Source organism: Phocoena sinus, chromosome 6, assembly GCF_008692025.1.
Source record: "Phocoena sinus isolate mPhoSin1 chromosome 6, mPhoSin1.pri, whole genome shotgun sequence".
Lineage (NCBI taxonomy): Eukaryota > Metazoa > Chordata > Mammalia > Artiodactyla > Phocoenidae > Phocoena > Phocoena sinus.
The window spans coordinates 2,608,698-2,627,808 of NC_045768.1; the positions used below are offsets into that span (position 1 = coordinate 2,608,698).

The 19,111-nt window shown below is 61.0% G+C and overlaps 1 protein-coding gene across 1 annotated transcript; it reads left to right on the forward strand.

The window, feature by feature from the left end:
- Positions 1 to 216: 216 nt before the first annotated feature.
- Positions 217 to 18,682, forward strand: WDR5 (WD repeat domain 5). The gene is made up of 15 exons (XM_032635469.1): positions 217 to 517; positions 1,211 to 1,264; positions 3,259 to 3,434; positions 4,119 to 4,227; positions 4,435 to 4,508; positions 5,201 to 5,290; positions 5,495 to 5,584; positions 5,718 to 5,801; positions 9,406 to 9,461; positions 13,390 to 13,436; positions 15,673 to 15,748; positions 16,378 to 16,411; positions 16,672 to 16,746; positions 17,267 to 17,354; positions 18,296 to 18,682. The coding sequence occupies exons 3-15, from the start codon at positions 3,354 to 3,356 to the stop codon at positions 18,394 to 18,396; spliced, it is 1,005 nt and encodes a 334-aa protein (XP_032491360.1). The 5' UTR covers positions 217 to 517; positions 1,211 to 1,264; positions 3,259 to 3,353; the 3' UTR covers positions 18,397 to 18,682.
- The last annotated feature ends 429 nt before the right edge of the window (positions 18,683 to 19,111 follow it).

The window sequence follows — 19,111 nt, forward strand, 5'->3', positions numbered from 1 at the left end:
TAGCCGCCGCTCCCCAGCGTGCGCGATGACGGAGGGACGCGACCGCACAGGTGCCCCAGCCCAGGAGAAACGTTAGGGCCCCGCCGCCCCGCGAATCTCGGGGGCGGGGTGCTCTCTCCTCCCTGGGCGCTGCTGCAGGGCGAGCTCAGGATATGGACAATCGAGGGGCACATGAGCATTCCCTCTATGTATCTTCTTCCTACTTCAGTTTTCAGAAAGTGCAGGAGAAGGGCTGGAACCGGCCACCTTTGGGGTTAACGCCTGTAAGCAGGAGGCACGGGCGGCACACTGTCCCTTTAAGGCGTTGAGCCATGCTGAGGCGTTCTGCTCCTCTCCGCTCGCCGTAGCGGCCCTCCGAGAGGCCGGCTTTGTGCGTTTGCCCCGCCCCGGCAGGCCCCGCCCCGCGCGCGCGCGCACGCGCACTGTTGCTCCCCGCACCGCCTAGTTGAGCTCCCGCCCAGGCGGCGGCCGACGCGAAGCCTTGAGCGCCCGCCCCCGTCCCCCAGCCGCCCGGCAGGTAAGTGGGGACCGCCCGGCCGGCAGGCACGCCCCGGGGGTGCGGGACCGGGACAGACGCTAGCTCCCCCCGCGTCGCCCGCCGCCGCACGTGTTCCGGCGGGCCCGGCCCGGCGCCGGTTCAGCCCCGCCGGGCCTCCCGGCGCAGAAGCCCCGCGCCCGCCGCCTCGCCTCCGGGTGCCCCTCCGCTCTGCGCCCCTCCTCCCCGCCGAGCGACCGGGCCCCGGCGGCCCCCTCCCCTGACCCGAACCAGCCCCAAACGGACCCGCACGGACCGCCGAGCCCCGGGGACCCCCGGCTTCTCCCGCCCCCAGCGGTCAGGTGACAAGCCCCCGGACCCGGGACTGCGACTTCCTCCTGCAGCCGGCGTGCGTCCCCCCTTTGCCTCCAGAGAAAGACCTCTGGGCCACCGAGCCATCCAGTGCCTGGATGTGGCGCGCTGTCCGCTCTTCTCTGCTACCGAGGCGCCCTCACCCTAACCAGCTGCTCACCCCCAGCCGGGGACAGCCAGGCCCCGTCTCCCCCCGCGCGAGCCCGGGCCCCCAGGGCTGCGGGGCTGCCGGCATGAAGGGAGAGACCACCACGCTCTTGCTGTGGAGTCTCAGACCCCTTCTAGTCGGGCCCGCGAGAGCCATTTTGGGGGATGTGGAAGATACTCCCTGGTAGCCCTCTCACCCCGTTTCTACCCGCCCAGGTCCGCTGTCGACATTGCCTCTGAGGTTGGCCCGGCCCCGTAGGAGGCGGAGAGGTAAGCCAGAACGCCCGCGTGTCTGAGAATCCAGGTGGGGTGCGGAGAGCCGGGTTCCCTCGCTCTCAGTGGGCCTGGTTACCGCCTGTCTTCTCACACCCAGGGGCCCAGTCTCTGGGGTGGAGCCCAGTAATTTGCATTTTACTCTGAAGCTCTCGTTCGGACGCTCAGCCTTGGGTGGTGTGGCTCACCTAGATCCCAAGAGGGAGCAGGTAGCAAGTGATCTGCAGGCCGGCTGCAAACGTTGAGTCGAGAAGTTGTGTTTCTAAAAGTTTGCTGAATTTTTGTGTTGGTTTTTTGTGTGTTAATGTTTTGCTGGCCGAAGTGTTGGGCAGGGGTTGAGCTGGGAGGGGCTGGGCACCTTTTCTGTAAGACCACCTATTGTATGTATTCCCAGCTCCTCACCTGAGGGCAGCAAGTTTGCGGGAGTCACACCACACCTCCTGGCGGGTCTTGATTTTTACTTTAGAAGGAGCTGCTCAGGCCTCTGGGCTGCCCTTTCCACCCCAGGTGGAGCCTCTTCAGTTCCCACTGGTGTTTAGGTTGGACGCGCCCCGGGCTTCCCTCCTCTCAGCCCTAGTTGTGGTCTGCCTTTCTCAGATGCTAGGTTCTGTGAAACAGACCATCCAGCTCTTGTCCTTGGCTCCTTTCCCCCCACTTGACCGGCCCACCCAGGGGAAGGCAGCACCTGGGTTAATTGGCACGGCCTGCTTGCGCTACAGCTAATCACCAGGTAGGCAGCGTTTCTGGAGCGCCAGCTTTGTGCCAGCACTTTGCCCCTGGCAGCTGTATTGACCTGCCCCTCCCCTCCCCCACCCTACTGCTGGGGCTGTGCGTGCTGCGGATCCGTTCCGTTCCTGGGCCGGGATCCTTGCTGCAGGTAACCAGCTGTGGCCTCACGGGGTGCTCTGCACAGCTGTGTTGCATTGTGATTTCGCTCCCCTCCTCTTGGATGAAGACTTGGGGATGTGTTCTTTTTGATGGCTTCTGTCCCGCCTTGGTGCGACAAGGAGCCCGTGCAAGCTTCCAGTTTTCAGCGCCGAGCTAGAATTTACAAGGTGTGACCGCATTGGATTAACGGTGGTGCCAGCTTCCGGGAGTCGGCTGGCCAGTGATGCTTGCAGGGAAAGGCGCCTTCCCTCGTTTTAGAGTCACCTGGTGTGCTTCTGTGCCACGTGTCCAAGTCGTGGAGTCTACTCCTGTGATAGAGGAAACCAGTCTCTCACCGTGCAGCATTTGAGGGGTTCCCGTTGTCATGCCGAAACCTAATTGAGCTGCAGTCTCTTTCCCTCCTCTGCAGTGAGTTTGCTTGCAGAGTGTCCTTGCGTACTTCAGGTTGCTTCTAGGAAGCCTAGCGCCGGCGACTCCAGCAGGCGGGGCTGGCTCCAGTCTGTGCTTTCCGGGTGTGTCTTGTTGCTTCACCAGGGACGGAGAGCCTCTCGGCTGTTAGTGTTTTGGAAGCAGCCTCGTGTCTGCCGCCTACATGTGCTGACCTTGGAGTCCCCGGGAGGTGTGGACCACTGGGGCCTGCTCTTGTGTTTTCAAACGTGGCTGTTGGCACTTTGCATGACTTGGGATGCATTTAAGGATTTGGATGAGTTTCCAAACTTCTGCACCCTGTAGCTCAGTCTCCTGTAATTTGGCGTGTTTGTTTCCTGACAAGAAGTCTTTGGCTGATTTTTTTTTTTTTTTAATGCATCAAGAGCTCTTTGAAGAGAATTACGTTTTGTCTGCCTGGACTGTGCTACATTTCAGACATGCGGTAACAAAATAGGAAGCACCCCTGAAGGTGGGTCTTGGATTCTGATCACAGAAGGGACGAGAGCAGCACAGTACCTGCAAAGGACTAGCGAGGAGTTACGTGCAGAGGACTCTTAGTTTGGAACGGCACCTGCTACAGGGCTCAGTGAGGTGGTCAGATTTTTAAAATCCTTTTTCCTGGAAATTAATTTTTGAAGTGTGGTTTGTCTGTTGGCCTCTGTCCCCCACTGTAGGTTTGGATTAGCAGACAGCCCTTGCCACTGTGCGTCCTCCACTCGGAGCTGTGAACTCTCTACCCGCGTCGCCCTGCCTGGTGGGCTGCAGAGCCATGGCAACCGAGGAGAAGAAGCCCGAGGCCGAGGCTGCCCGAGCACAGCCCACCCCGTCGTCATCGGCCACGCAGAGCAAGGCACGTCCCTGCGGGCTCCTGGGCACGAAGGCTGGGAGATCCTCGGGAATATTTCACGCCCGGAACTGTTTCCCCTCCCCTCCCCACCCCCCACTTAAATATTGCCAGTTTTTACTCCAGACTACATTCCCAGCCAGTCCAGTGCTGACTGTGGGCCGTGTCGGGGATTCCCAACCTGTCACCTGGGGAGGGGGCTTCACCAGCAGTACACATCCTTGGTCTTGATCGTAAGGGTCTGTGTGGGACCTGGGAAACGCCTCTTGTTCAGCACCTCGCCCCTGGCCCGCACAGTTCCCTGCGGAGGGCGGTGTGCAGACCCCTCCTCTAGGCCGCAGGCGGGCGTCTCACCCAGGGCGCGGGCCTTCAGGTGTGCGTTGGGGAGCCTGACCTCGGGTGGTGGGCTGCCGAAGCAGGGCTGGGGCTGCCGGAGGTTCCAGCTGCACTGGCGGGACTGCCTGGAGGGCGGCCTGGGTGACGGGGGCTTCGGGAGAGGCAGGGCTTGTGAGGGGACGCGTGGAGGCCGGGTTTAGGCGGGTGCACCCCGGTGGACGAGGGCTCTGGGAAGCGCCGTTGAGGGGTAGGTGTGAGCGTGAAATTCGGCCTGGGCGCCAGCTCCACACTGGCGATCAGTGGGTTTGGACAGTGGTGGTTACTTTTCGCTGACTAGTACTCTCTCTTGAACAGCCCACACCTGTTAAACCAAACTACGCTCTGAAGTTCACCCTGGCCGGCCACACGAAAGCTGTGTCCTCTGTGAAGTTCAGCCCGAATGGGGAGTGGCTGGCGAGTTCGTGTAGGTGCCCCTGGGGCTTCCCTGCGTGTCCCCTCGATGTGCCCCTGCCGGTTGTGACTCTGAAGGGACGGGCCCGGGCCAGGGGGGAGGCCTGGGGGTGGGTGCCGAGGACCGCGGCTCCCTAGGGGAGGCCTGTGTTGTGGGCAGCCCAGATTTTGGCCCCTGGATGACTGGAGACCTCGGTTGCTTTTCATTCCTTTCTTTCAGCTGCAGATAAACTCATTAAGATTTGGGGAGCATACGATGGGAAATTTGAGAAAACCATCTCTGGTCACAAGCTGGTAGGTCTCAACCCTGGGCCGAAGTTGCTGCTGGATGTGGGTTGGGGCCCATCTCCGGGCTTGTCAGGTTAAGACTGAACCTCCCTGCCCCCAATTTTTGGGATAGTTACTTGCCTCTTGGGGTTTTTTGTAAATTAGTTAATTAATCTTTGGCTGCATTGGGTTTTCACTGCTGTGAAGGGGCTTTCTCTAGTTGCGGCGAGCGGGGGCTACTCTTCGTTGTGGTGCGCGGGCTTATTGCAGTGGCTCGTCTTGTTGTGGAGCACGGACTCTAGGCACACGGGCTTCAGTAGTTGTGGCTCGCAGGCTCTAGAGCGCAGGCTCAGTAGTTGTGGCTCACGGGCTCAGCTCCTCCGCGGCGTGTGGGATCTTCCTGGACCAGGGCTCGAACCCGTGTCGCCTGCATTGGCAGGCGGATTCTCAGCCAGTGCACCACCAGGGAAGTCCGCCTCTTGTTTTTCAAGCAAATAGTTTTGACTTCCCCAGATGAGTTTCTGCCCAGCTGTGAGGCCTGGCAGAGCCACGGAGAGCAGGCTTCTGGGCCCGGCCTGCGGGTTCAGTCTGTTTGGTCAGCACGAACTAGAGGGAGTGGCTTGCTTAGTTATGTCCAGTTGGACGCTGAGGATTTGACTTTAGCTGGCTAATCCCGTTTTGCCGAGATAGTGACCGTGACTGTGTGTTTCCTCCCCCAGGGAATATCTGATGTGGCGTGGTCCTCAGATTCTAACCTCCTTGTTTCTGCCTCAGATGACAAAACCCTGAAGATATGGGACGTGAGCTCGGTAAGCTGCATGGGCCCCTCCTTGGGAAGCGTGTGCGTTTGGGGAAGGGGCTTGGGGTGGGACTGTGTTTGGGGAGCAGCCGTGCTTGTTGTCAGAGGGGCTTTACAGCTGCGGCGGGTCAGCTGCTGATGGGTTTAGCCTGACGGCTGACATTTGAAGAAACAACCACTGGGAATGACTTAGTCTCACAACACTTCCTCTCAGGGAAAGTGTCTGAAGACCTTGAAGGGACACAGCAATTACGTCTTTTGCTGTAACTTCAACCCCCAGTCCAACCTCATCGTCTCGGGCTCTGTGAGTTTGGGGCCTCCCCAGGGGCGGGGGTGAACCGGGGGCCGTCCTGGGCTGCTCTGGGGGCTCGGGGGCCAGCGAGTCTGTCCCGTCCGAGCCCCCGGAGAACCACTGCCACCTGCCCCTCTTTCTCCAGTTTGACGAAAGCGTGAGGATATGGGACGTGAAGACGGGGAAGTGCCTCAAGACCCTGCCCGCGCACTCGGACCCCGTCTCAGCCGTGAGTGCCCGCCGCCCAGCCAGGTCGCGGCGCTCGCCCGACAGCAGGGCCACGAGTGGAGACTGGGCTCAGGGTTCCGCGCCCGTGGGAGGCGGGGCGGGGAGGCGTCCCTGCCCGGAGGCTTACAGAGCAGGCGGGAGCGCGCGGGCAGCGTGGGTGTTGGGTGGAGCCACCTTTGGGTGGGTGGGCAGAGGGCCCTGGGGGCCGGGTGGCCCAGTCGTGGGTGAGGCGGTGGGAAGGTGGGGCCCCGCGAGCGCGCTGCACGCGCGGTCCAAGGCTGCCGCCAGCGCACAGGATGGACAGGCAGGGGTTAAACTACATGCGTGTCGTAAACGGCTCCATTTACAAACGGCCAAGGTATTTCTTTGTCAGCGAAGGGCCCGAAGTGGTTTCTTAGCCAGGTTTGCCTTTTGGGAAGTGGAAGGGGTCACGTATAGACAGCTTGTTCGCTGTTACCGAGGACATGGTCCTCCTCAGGTTCTAGACTTGTGGAGGTGAGTGACTTTAAGTGGCTTCAGCCTTGGAAGGCCTTTGTCCAGCGGGGCCGTGGGCAGAGCCCTGACCCCCTGGGGGACGCGTAACGTGTGCTGGTCGAGGCTGCCTGGCGCGGTGCTGGCCCTGTGTCACGGCCGGTGCCTGCGGCTGCGGGGAAGGCGCCCCTGCCGTCTGGGCCCCAGGCCGTCCTGAGCCTGTGCCGTCGCTCCTCTGTCCTCCGCGCTGGGGGCCCTGTCTGAGCCGAGCTGGCTTCCAGACAGGCCGCAAATGGGCACGTGTGAAGTAACCAGGAGATAGTCGGAGTGAAGGCCATGAGTTGAAAGAGTTCTGTCTGTGTTGCAGTGGTCAGGGATGGGGCTCTGATCGCAAACGACGGTAGGATTTTTAAAGTCTTTGCTTCTTACAAAAGTAACGTGTGCTTACTTTTAAAAAAGGCAAGAGGCAACGTAGCGCGTAGCACATCAGAGCCTCCTGAGCTCCCGTCCTCAGGGGCAACTGCGCGCAGCCAGCAGCTGCCGTCTGGGTGTTTTGGTTTTTTAAGTGCGTGTGTTCCAGCCCACCCACTCTTGTTGGATGGCAGTGGCGCTACGGGACGGCGGCATCCTGCTCCAGCTTGCGCACCGCAGAAAGGTCTCGGACGCCTTCTGGCTCTGTGCCTGCAGGTGCTCGACACGCTCGTCGTCCCCCTGGGGACGCTGGCTTGTGACTTGCACTTTAGGGAGAGAAGTGCAGCGCACGTCTGTTGAACAGCCTTGCACGCTTGTGCCACAGCGTCTGCGGGCAGGTGTCGGGGGAGCACCAGGTCTGCGAGCGGTCAGCCTTTGCGAGGCCAGTCCTGGATCAGAGCCCTCGGGGTGCGTGGGCTTCCCGCGGTCTTCCGCCCCCTTGAGTCCAGCTGCTGTCCCCCTGCCTGGACTCCTCCGTGTCAGTGCTTTCCTGAAGTCCCTGCTGTCCCCTTCATCCATCCTACCCCCTCTCCGCAGCTGCTGGCCTGTGCGTTTGCCTCACTTGCCCACTCTCTCCCTCCTCGGCGTGCCTGCAGGTGTCACCTCCAGGGAGCTCAGCGGCTGTCCGTCTGAGTCGAGACTTGGCGTCCCCACTGGGGTCTGTCTGCCCCCCCCTTCCTTCTGGGTAGCACCGACTTTCTGGCCGTCTTGCCCCTCACACCTGCGCGCTGGTCTGCCAGCGTGTGCCGGCGGTGCTGTCTGGACGTGGCTGGGACAGAGCGGAGCGCGGCCCTGGTGGGGCAGGCTTTGGGGCCCCGTGTCAGCTCGTCATCACCCAGCGAAGGGGCTTTGATCAGATCGTAGTTTGCAGGTTCAGAGGGATGAGTGTGATGAGATCCGCTGCTGTGAGTTTTAGGGAAGATGGCTTTGGGAGGCTGACGAGCACCTGGCTCGGGTTGAGTGGGGGGAGGGGGGGCGCCGTCACCACCGCCGGGGGAGCAGGACGAGGACGGTGACAGCGGCTCTTCACGGGCCACGCCATCCACGCGGAGGCCACCAGCCACACACGGTAGCACCGCAGGCTGAGACATGCAGGAGTGGGCACGACGTAGGCTTCCAGCTTCTGGAGATCCAGTGCAACGGAAAGAACGTAAAGTGTCTTGTTTATAACCTTTAGCGTCGGTTATGTGTTGAAGTAGTATTTCAGGTATATGGGGATAAGTAAACACCTGTCAGGTTTGTTTCACCTGTTAACTTCCCTGCTGCAGTGGCTAAGAAGTTTAAGTGGCACACGTGGCTCCATCACGGGCCCCTCGACAGTCTGGACAGTGGTTCTCCAGGCGTGGCCCCCGGACCAGCCTCTGCTGGGGGTGTACAAGATCTGCGGGTTCTCGGGGCCCGGCGCTGGGCTTTGACAAGCCCTCCAGCTGCTTCTGCTACACGTGGGCTTGTCCCCTGGGGACGCCTGGCACCGTCTGGAGATGTTTAGGTTTTCAACAGCCAGATGCTACTGGCATCTCGTGAGTCAAGGGCGGGGCAGCTGCTACACGGGACAGCGCCTAGCAAAGGAGTGTGTGAACCGTGTGTCAGTGGTGTGAGGACCAGACGTTGGTCTGAACCGTGGCGGCAGGCGGGCAGCCCCAGCCCTGTCCCCGAGAGGTTGACCCGGGGCGCGACCCCCCATGGGACAGGCATCACACGTAGCAGGAAAGAGGGCGTTCCAGCGGGGGGTGTGTGTTGTAAAAAGGCTTTTCCTGCCCAGGACTCAAATGAAAACGACGGGAATTGATGAAGAACTCTAACTTCTGACGTTGTGATTCCTTCTGTATACGCTGAGATTCAGTTGGAAAAAAGAAAGAGGACAAAGGCAAAGGCAAACCACTTCTGAGGAAGGGACTGCTCACGTTGCCATTTCTTTATCAGACGGTGTATCTCGCCTGTCTCTGTACTGGGCAGTTAGGCATTCAGATAAAGTAACTGGTGTGGAAGTGTCACAGGTCGGCTTCTGGGCCCGGCGCCTGATCTGGACATCACGCCTCTTCCCAGGCACAGAGTTTGGAGCAGCCTGGATCTTGTTCCTGCCCCGTCTGCAAAGCTCGAGTGTCGCAGGGGTTGGTGCCCGGGCCCTCGGAGCAGTAACCGGGCCGTCTTGTGATTCTGGGGGTGCTCAGCACGCAGCGTTACGCGGCTGGGAAAGCTCGGGAGTGTCTGAATAAGCGGGCCTCCTTCTGACTTCTCTGCCTTGTTTGATGGAAGTCGGGGAAGCCCTGGTCCCACTGCCCCCACGGCCGTGCGCGTCCACAGACACACTCTGGGCAGTGGGGCCTCCACGGAGCCAGCAGGTCTGGGTTGGTCGAGTTTGTGATTTAAATACTCAAGACGTGTTTCGGGGTTGGTTTTCTTTTTGTGGTTCAGTCTTCCGTCGTGAAACAAACTTGACGGTTGTTTGAGACACCAGGTAAAAATGACTGTTTTATCCACGTTGCTTGTGGTCTGCGTTAGCACCCTTGGGAAATCAGAACTTAAAGCTCGCTCAGAATGCAGCAGGGTGCGTGTCCCTTTGTCGGGGGCCGGTGAACGGAAGGCCGTCCAGGTGAGGCGCAGTCTGTGTTGATGCTCTGAAAGTAAGTTTCTTTTCCCCCCTCCCGCTCCTTCATCCTCAGGTTCATTTTAATCGTGATGGATCCTTGATAGTTTCAAGTAGCTACGATGGTCTCTGGTAAGTGAAAGAGCTTTACTTCGTTGAGTCAGCAAGTGTTTAACGGCCTCCCCCGGGACCGTTGTGCCTCCGGGCGTCCAGCGGAAGCCTCTACCTCGAGGGGCTTGGGCAGGCGGGGTGGCGGTGAGTGTGGCCGGGAGAGGGGGCTCCTGTCAGCAGCGAGGCCCCAGCTGGAGACGCGGGGAGGCGCTGCTGTCCTGGACGTGGCTCCCCGTGGACCCTGAAGGGGGCGCGTCCCAAGCTCGTGGCGCTGGTGGGGAGGTGGAAGGAAGGTGTGCTGACGTGAACGTTCGAGAGTGTCCATCGGGGCCGTCAGGGTCCTGAACAGGTGGATGAAAACAGGTCCCGTCACGGAGGGTGAGGAGGAAGGGTGGCGGGGGCGGGACATCCAGTCTAAGCGGATCGTGCTCGTGGCCTTGGCGCTGGTAGTGTAAGTGCCCTGTGGATGCTTTAAGAGACGCGAGGGAAGACGCGGAGATAAACGTTTGAAATTTAACGCAGCACACGTGGGTATAAAGTATCAGGAGGTATCTGGGCTTGGAGGGTTGCGCGTCACAGCTCACCTGGTTACCGGGGAGGGGAACCTGGGGAAGGGATGGGGTGGCAGCAGCCACTGGCCGGACCGATGGCCCGAGAAGGACTTCCCAGCTACGCGGGAGAAAGACAGGGTGGCTAGAAATTTGTCTACGTTTAGTGAAAATAAAATAGAGAAACTCGAGTAACATAAACGATAACGTGTAAAAGTACCGTGGGAGAAACGGAGCTCAGGGTACTTACTGGGTGCTTACGTGGCGGGGCTGGCTGAACACCCCCAAGAAAGGCTGTCAGGTTTGGGTTAAAAGCCCTCTGACTCTCGTTGTTTTCAAGAAACACACCTAAGGAAAAGTGATGAGTCAAGACTCGGAAAAGAAGGGTGGGCACGTGGGGTCGGGCAGGTGGGAAGCAGAGACCGAGTATCAGCCGGGGAGACGGTGACGGAAATGAAGCAGGTAGAGTTGACGGGAAGGCTGAGAAAGCTCTGGCACCAGGCCCCACGGCCGCCCGAAGCTGCCTTGGGGAAAGTAGGAGCACAGGGAGCCGCAGTGTTTGTGAGGGAGTCCAGCCTGCTGCTTTGACTCTGACAGCGGGGCGCTTGGGGTTGGCGGGCCGAACGATGCCACGGGCTGTGTATCTGCTACAGAAGTGCGAGTTCTCTTAAGCCTGTGGTACATTCTCAGAATTGCTTGTGGACTGCCTCTAAAAGCTTTCTAAAGAAGTTAGGGGGAAGAAAACCATGCCAGAAAAAGTGAGAGGAGAAGAAAGTTGTAAAGTTAAACAGTGGAGAGAGGGAAAAACGACAGGAAAATTTAAATAAGCTCTATTCTTAATAAGGCCCGTAAAGTGGTCAGCCTTTATAAGCCTAGGTAGGGAAAAAGAGCAGAAACGTGCAAGGCTAAATTAGAGACGGGACGGGAATTCCCGGCGGTCCAGCCGTTAGGACTCCGCGCTTCCACTGCCGTGGCCCGGGTTCAGTCCCTGGTTGGGAAGCTGACATCCAAGGCGCGAGCCATGGACAGAAAATAAAAAATAAAAAGGGGGTGGAAAAGAGCAGTTTCGGGGGGATGAGGGACGAGCAGGAGGGTGCCTGGCCCGCCTCTGAGCAGGCTGTGTAGACGGGGATTAATTCCGACTCCCTACATTGAGCAAGGGGTCACCGTGGCGGAGATTGGAAAAAGCGATGAAAGGTCTGAAAACTATATGGGCCCTATGATTTTACACTGGAATTGAGTTAAATAGCAGAAACTTCTAAGGCTGTTGGAACTGGACCACAGGACAAGTTGGGGAACCCCCTGGTTCATTTCTGGGTCCAGCATGACCTAACTCCCCAGCTTGACTGCTCGTCCAAAAAAGACAACCATGGAGGACACTTCACTAGTGAATCTTGAGGTCACAACCCCCAGGAAAATGTTACAAACTGAGTCCACAGTGTGTGGAAGAATAGTATTTCGTGACCAAGTGGGTTTGTGAGTCATGAGACGATTGTAGTAATGTACCAACTGACAGGACATTGAAAATCTAATAATTATACCAAGAAATTGGAGGCAAAGATCCATATAATTTTCTTACCGGTATAAGTCAGGTAGGCACCTGATAAAATCCAGCAGCCATTCCTAATAAAAACTCTAGCAAAATAGGCCAGTATCACAGACTGTTTAACAGAAACTTAATCATCACGTTTATAGTAAGTGGTTAACATGCCAAATCCATTTCTGCTAGAATCGGGCAAAAGTCATGCCCGTCTCCTTCAGCATTTGGTGCTATTTGGAATTTCTAGCTAACGTGATAAGAAGATAAAGTCATTGTGTGAAAACTGGATAGAGACATCTCTTTGTAGGTGGTACATTTGTATGGTCCCCCCCCCCCCCCCCCGCCGGTACGCGGGCCTCTCACCGTTGTGGCCTCTCCCGTTGCGGAGCACAGGCTCCGGACGCGCAGGCTCAGTGGCCATGGCTCACGGGCCCAGCCGCTCCGCGGCCTGTGGGATCTTCCCGGACCGGGGCACGAATCCACGTCCCCTGCATCGGCAGGCGGACTCTCAACCACTGCGCCACCAGGGAAGCCCTGTATGTTTTTTAAAACTTAAAAATCACGTATTTGTACTTTACAAATAGGGACTCATTTAAGCCTCATAACTGTCCTGTGACTCGGGTACTGGATGGTCGCCATCCCCGATCCTCAGTTGGGAAGCTGAGGCAGGGATAAGCCCCTGCCCGCCATCCCCGAGCTGGTCAGCGAGAGAGCTAGGGTCCGGAGCACACTTCGGGCTCTGGAACCCCGAGCCTGCTAGTTACAAAACGTGGACGGGCATTTGGTGAGGTCACTGTTTGCAAACTGACAGTTTTTCGCTATCCTGGGAGCTACCAGTTAGTGGATGAGAGCAAGTTCCCCCGTAAGAGTCACAAAAGCATTGGAGTACTTAGAATGTGATTAACAAGAGAGCAAGGCCTGTATGCAGGAAATGGTAAAATGTAACCAGAGGGACACAAAGAGGGAGGGACGGGGGACCAGGCACGTCCTCATTCTGGCGGTGAGGAACGCCCGTCTCCTGGGCTGGTACGCTGTAAGCGGTTCCATTTAGAACCCCTCCAACTAGATAAAGTGAATTTAAAATTCTTCGAGAAGCGTAAACTGAGTTCTCTGCCAGTAGAATTAAAACAAACAGTGAGTGGGGGAGTGATGTTTCTGGGTGTTGAAACCCGAGACACAGTTACTGCGGCCCCCAGGGCGGGATTGGCTCCGAAGGGCTGCAGGTGGGACAGTGAACGCTTGGGCGATAACCCCTGCATTCCCGTTACCTGTAAAACCCGTGTGCCCTCGACCCAATGCCCGCCCCCATCGCTGGGCATCTGTGCTCCAGAAGCGTCCGCGCGAATACACCGCCACGGTTCCCAAAACAGGGTGTTGTGTTGGCAGCAATCACAGAAGCACTGAGCAGCAACGGGATACCTGGCACGTCCCGTCAGGGAACAGCGGCCCTTCGAGTGGGTTCTCTTGCTCCTGAACCAGGGGACGCCCAGAAAAGTGCCTACGATATCCTGTTTTTATAAAAAGCACTCTGCCCCAGGGACCGTGTGCTTGGCGTGTTTTCGCGTGGAGAGCCCTGCAGGGACGCAGGTCGGGGTGTTGGCCTCGCGGCCGTGGGTGTGCGGAGGGGGCCGGTCGTGCCGCGATGAGTGCGCTGCTCCGTGGTGAAGGCAGCAAGAGCACATGTGTGCGGGCTGCACGTGCCGCGCCCGTTCGGGCCCCTAGGACCCAAGGGAGTGGTTGTGAGCGGTGACTGGGAGAGGGAGATAGGACTGGCTGTGGATTGGTCCTGAAACATCCACGTTGAGAGCCGTGGAACGTAGGAAGCCGCTTGTAGTCACCTGCTGTGCTCGTTGCTTTGCAGTCGGATCTGGGACACCGCCTCGGGCCAGTGCCTGAAGACACTGATCGGTGAGTACTGCCGGCTCCTGCTTGCAGGGGGGCCGTGTCCCAGGGGACAGTCTGCCGGGTGGCCGTGGCAGCTTCTCCCACGCTTCCTGCCCTCCATGTGTGGTTCTCTGGAAGCCTCCCTCTCTCCCCGCTGGACCTGCTCCCTCTGGGAGGGCCCCCCCTCTCCTGAGCGGTTCCGTCTCCCATCCGCTCCTTCCTGATTGGCTCTCCCTTCTGGCCTCGCGTGGCGCTGCCCGGCAGTGTCCTCTGAAGGACCCGCAAGACCCTCGGACTCTGCCCGCGCTCAGCAGACCCTTGTCTTCCTCCCCGGCCTTGGGGACCCTCCGCTCGGGTCATTCCTTCAGCACATGGGGTCGAGCCCCTGCCCTCAGTGAGCCCTGTCTGCTGGGGGTGCAGAGATGGGGGGGAGGAAGTGGGCAAGGGGCCCCGAGGTCTCTGCACATGGGGCTGGGCTGTGCCTTGGGGAGGAGGGGAGGACGGCACGGAGTGGAAGGACAGCGTGGTCTGGGCGGCAGCTGGTGCTGCTGGGCGTGGGGGGGTTGTGGCCAGAGGGTGGCCTCGGGCCTGGGAAGGCAACGCGAGAGATGGAGCCCTGGAGGGGTCCGGTCACTGACTCGGCGGGAAGGTCTTTGCGGTGTCGCGTTGAGCAGGCAGGCAGGGCCGCCAGGGCGGGGCGCCTCCCTGAGCCTCCTGCGCCCGGCTGTCCTGGGAACAAGCATGGCTGTGAGAGTGCGCTGGGACCACCGTGACAGGACACCGCGGGCTGCGTGGCTTCAATAGCAGAGACCCGGCCCCACTCCCTGGCGGCCAGATGTCCAAGGTCGGGGCTGGGCCGGGCCGCTTCTCCGGAGGCCGCTCCTTGGCCTTCTCAGCGTGTGCTCGCGTGGTCGTCGGCTGCGTGGGCTCCTGCTGTCCCCACCTCCTGCTCTGACAGGGACGCCGGTCAGACTGGCTTGGGCGCGCCCCCCGCCCCCCCGCCTTATTTTAACTTAGCCCGCCTCCAGGATGCTGTCTCCTAGGTGCCGGGCTAGGGCTTCAGCAGGAGAACCGGGGAGGGACACAGCGGCCTCTGTGGTTTTCTTGCTCTGCGAGGGGGGCCACCCTTCTGACGCGCATCCTTCCCCCGACCGCGGCATCTCCCTGTGTCTGTTGCGCTGTCTTCCCCCCCTGAAGCCTGGGTGGCCACCTCCGCCCGGCGGGAAGTGTCCTCGTGCCCAGACGGCCGAGCGCGGGCAGTCCCTGCAGCCGCCCCGCAGCTGGGTGGGAAGCCGAGGCCAGAGAGGTTGACGGCCGGCAGCAGCGAGCGGTCTGGGGCCGGGGCTGGGGCGGGAGGGGCGGTGGGGAGCCGAGTCCCGTCCCGTTTCTAACCTCGGGTCTAGGGCGTTAGAACCTCGGGCGTTGATGGGCAGCCCCGCGGTGCTTCGCTGTCGGAGCCTGGTTAGACCTCTGGGCACTGCCTCCTGTCGTCTGAGCTGGGGCGCTGGGGGGGCCTTCCGTGTGGCCCGGCGACCGGGTGGCCCTCGCCTGCTTCTGGGGACCGGCTGGAGGGAGCAGAGGCCCCCGGTGGGGGGGGGGGGGGCAGGCCTGGGCCTCCCGCGGTGGTGATGTGTGTGCTGCTCCGTGCCTGGTGCTCGGGACACGTGGCTACGCTGGCCCCCACCAGGGTGCACGCCCAGGGCTCTCCTTGCTCAGGCAGGGACACCCTCCTCCCGAGGAGGCGTGGGACCGTCACAGAGCCCCAGCGCCTCCTGGGCGTGTGCTCCCGTGCCAGCGGCTGAGAGGGTGGCAGGGCCTCTGACCCGCCTTCCCAGGGCACCCTGGGGCGTGGGCTCTGACCCCAAGTGTCAGGAGCAAGGGTGTGCTGTGACGTCGCCGGGGTTGTTTCCAGGGAGAAATTACACGCCTTCCGCTATAACCATGCAACCGGAGAGCGCCTGCCTGAGCCACTGTGTTCTCAGGGGGATAGTTTCTCGGTTTAGCTGGGTGTTTGCAAACTCCCTTCTGTGAGGAAGGCGATCCCGAGGCCGACTGGCCGCAGGGCCTTCGCTCCTGAAGCCCTAGTGTCATGGGGTCACTGGGAGAGCCGGCTCTCACGCTGGCACGAGCAGTGGGTGAGGGAGCTGGCTGGCCCTGGGGGACGCCCGCGAGGGGCGGTGCCGGCGCAGGTGGCGGTGAGGGAGCCCCCTTCCCGGCAGAGCCAGTGCCCCACTGGCAGCCGTCTCTGTGCTCCGTGCAGACGATGACAACCCTCCCGTGTCGTTTGTGAAGTTTTCTCCGAATGGCAAGTACATCCTGGCCGCGACCTTGGACAAGTAAGTGCTTCCATCCCCGGTGTGGCGTGCGGCCAGGCCCGTCGCCCCCCAGGGCCGGATTCCCAGCGTGAAAGACGATTCATCCCGCTGGGGCTGGGCTCTGGACGTGGGTGCCACGCTGGGACAGCCTGTCTGTGTGGGGGCTGGATCTCAGGTTGTTGGCTCCGTGGTCACCGTGGCCCATCCTGTCTGAGGTGGTGGCGGGCACGGTGGCCTTGAGGTGTGGGGCCCCGTTCTGCCCGGGCACCCTGCTTCTCCCCCGACACGCTTCCGGGCAGATGTCCCTGGCCACCGGCCGCCCTCCCGGGAGGTGGTTGGCACTCGGTCTCCTGTGCACCGTGGGCTGCCCTCAGGTGGGCTTGCCGGGTCGGCCCCCATGGGAGGAGGAAGGACTGCCCTGGACGGGGCTTCTCCTGTCCCTTTCTGGCAGCAGCGAGGACCCCTTACTGGCTTAGAGACACTGAGTAGCTTCCTTTAGAAAAATGTCTTCGACCCACAAATGCTGGAGGCCCCATACTCTGCTCGGGTGTCCTCATGGTCCCTGGACGCCGTGCGTGCGGGGCAACTGTACCTGGAGGGGGTGGGGCGGCCGTGGCGGAGCGCACTGACCCGCCCCCTCTGCCTTGCAGCACACTGAAGCTCTGGGACTACAGCAAAGGCAAGGTGAGTGGCGGGCGGGGCTCGCAGAGGGCTCGTGTGGGGTCCTGGGCTGTGGCTGGAGGGGCCCAGGAAGCGGCTCTGCACGTTGCTTTGGTGCACGTTGCCTGACGACTCGGGTTAAAGCTGGACCTGGGCGGGTTGTGCGGGGGGTGGGGGCCACGGTGCTCTTCAGAGCCATCCGGTCGCTGTAAGATGCCTGGACGGGGGCAGCACCTGGGATGCAGGGCGGTTGTGACTGAGCTGACGTCCCCTGGCCGTTTCAGTGCCTGAAGACGTACACGGGCCACAAGAATGAGAAGTACTGCATATTTGCTAATTTCTCCGTCACTGGAGGGAAGGTAAGTCGTCTCCCAGCTCAGGAGCTGCTCCCGGCCCCTTCCTGAGACGGGCCTTGTACTCTCACCCACAAAACAAACAGGAATTTCCTGTTTTTTAACCAAAATGAAGTCACGCCACACAGAGTGCTGGTGATTCTCACTTGTTTTGGGGTGTCCTGTCCTGGCTGCTTGGGGCCCGCAGGCTCCGTTGTCACGCTGAGGCCTCCTGGGAGTCGGTCCCCGGTGGGTTCTGGTCCCTTGCGGGCGGCCCTCGCCCAACCCCCAGGCTCAGACTAAGGAGCCGATGGTGACGAGCAGCCGAGCCGCGACTGACGGCAAATGTCAAACGTGGCGATGGAGTTGAGGAAGCAGCTTCTGTCCCAGAAGCGCCTCGAGACGCGTGGCCGGCCCTGCATCAGCCTCTGGACGGGAGGAGGGCAGGGGCTCGGGGCCCACACGGGGGCGAGTGTGCCGTGGGGTGCAGGGTACTGTCGTCCACATGTGCGCCCTGACCCTGCTCTCCCCCTTCGTCTGTGACCAGTGGATTGTGTCGGGCTCGGAGGACAACCTGGTCTACATCTGGAACCTGCAGACCAAGGAGATTGTACAGAAGCTTCAGGGCCACACAGGTGAGCTCGGCATCTGTGCCGCCGCCCTCCTGCGCCTGGTGCCCCGGGAAACCCGACCCCGCGCACGTGGGCGCCTTGGGCTGCCTCTGCCGCCTTCTCGCCCGCGGGTGACTGGGGGACGCTGCCCGTTTTGGGGCTGCTTGCGGCGGCGGAGGTGGGGGGGTGGTCTGGTCCTGGCTCCCGCAGCCTGAGGCCACAGCCTTTAACCTCTTCTTCCTGTTGGCCGAGCTGCCCGGCCCCATAGCCCACGCGGGCGCTGTGGCCTGTCCTGCGTGGAGGTGGCGCGGGGAGCGGGGATGCCCGCCGTCACCCTGGCTGCCCTCCGGGCCGCTGCTCTTCCCCCGTGCTCGGTGGAGAGTGGTTTTGAGCCCGGTGAGAATCAGATCAGAGTGACACCCTCCTCCCTAAGAAGGCAGCTCCGCCTGGGAGCAGGGCCTGAGCCTGGAGGCCGGCACCGGCCTTCGGCCTCCATCGTTGGCCTGTTGCTTCTCCTCTGCTGTGCGGGCAGGACGCTCAGAGGCTCGTTTGAAGCCACTCAGGCCACAGGGAAAATTCTGGGGTTCATTTTATTTAAAAGCTACAAGCGCATTAACCTGACCAACCCCAAGTGGCAACTCGCGGGATCTGCCGTCCCCGCCCTGGTGGACTCGCAGAGCTGGCCCCTCGGGGCGTCCTGGGGCCCAGCGCTGGTGGAGGGGGGCAGCCCCGGGCTCTGGTCCAGGTGCAGAGGGTGCAGTGTTGACACCGTGAGACCAACAGCGGCCCCCAGCTGTGCCCCCGGCCCGTGCGGCGCCCCAGCCTCCGGGCTGGGTTCTGGGCTGGGAGCCCCTGCTGTCTTCCCGCTCGGGCCCTGGGCTCTGTTTGCCGAGTGCACCGCGGGCAGGGCCCTGTGGGGAGGGGCCGGGTCCAAGGAAGGAACTGTTGTCGGCTGTCGTTTCCAGACGTTGTCATCTCGACGGCCTGTCACCCGACCGAGAACATCATTGCTTCGGCCGCCCTGGAGAACGACAAGACGATCAAGCTCTGGAAGAGTGACTGTTAGGCCCGCCGCGCGGGGGCTGTCGGGAAGCCCACCCGGACTGGCGGGGGCGCGGCTCCCGGAGGGGCTCCCGGGGTCCGGGCCTGGGGGCCGGAGGGGCTGGGCCTGAGCCGCCTCTGAAGACGACTTGCCTGGGGCGTGTCTCCCACTGGAGGGTTCTAGAAGTTGCTGGTGAAGTTTCTCGCCAATTCCTCTCACCGTTGGGGAAGAGTTCCTAGTCTGTGTTGTGTTCAAAGAGAGTCAACAGAAATTTTTAATTTTTTATTACAAAAAGGTGAAGTTCAATTTACCACGAGTTGTGTGTTTTTCCAGTAACTGTTCTGTACCGTTTATGCGATTTTATTCCCCAGTGCCAGCGCTGTGACCACGGCTGTGTTGCTGCCACGGCTTCTGGCCGCCAGCCTGGCCCACCCGAACTCGGGGGCTGCCCCTGTCAGTGCTCAGCAGGTGCCCTGGAGACGCTGTCCCGCCTGTAGCAGTAGCCACGTGTCTTGAGCCTTTCTGGGAAGCACAGAGCGGTGTGCACCGACGTCCGGGTAAAAGCCTTCTGTGTTTTGGGCTTGTGGCCCCTGTGCTGTCGGCGTGGCGACCACACTCAGGGCTTCCGTTTGTCCCAGGGGTGGTCACACTGCAGGCAGCGCCTCGGGCTGTAACGAAGGTAGGGTCGTGTGCGCGTGTGGCATCCGAGTTCTCAGCAAAGCTTTCCTCCATGCGGCTC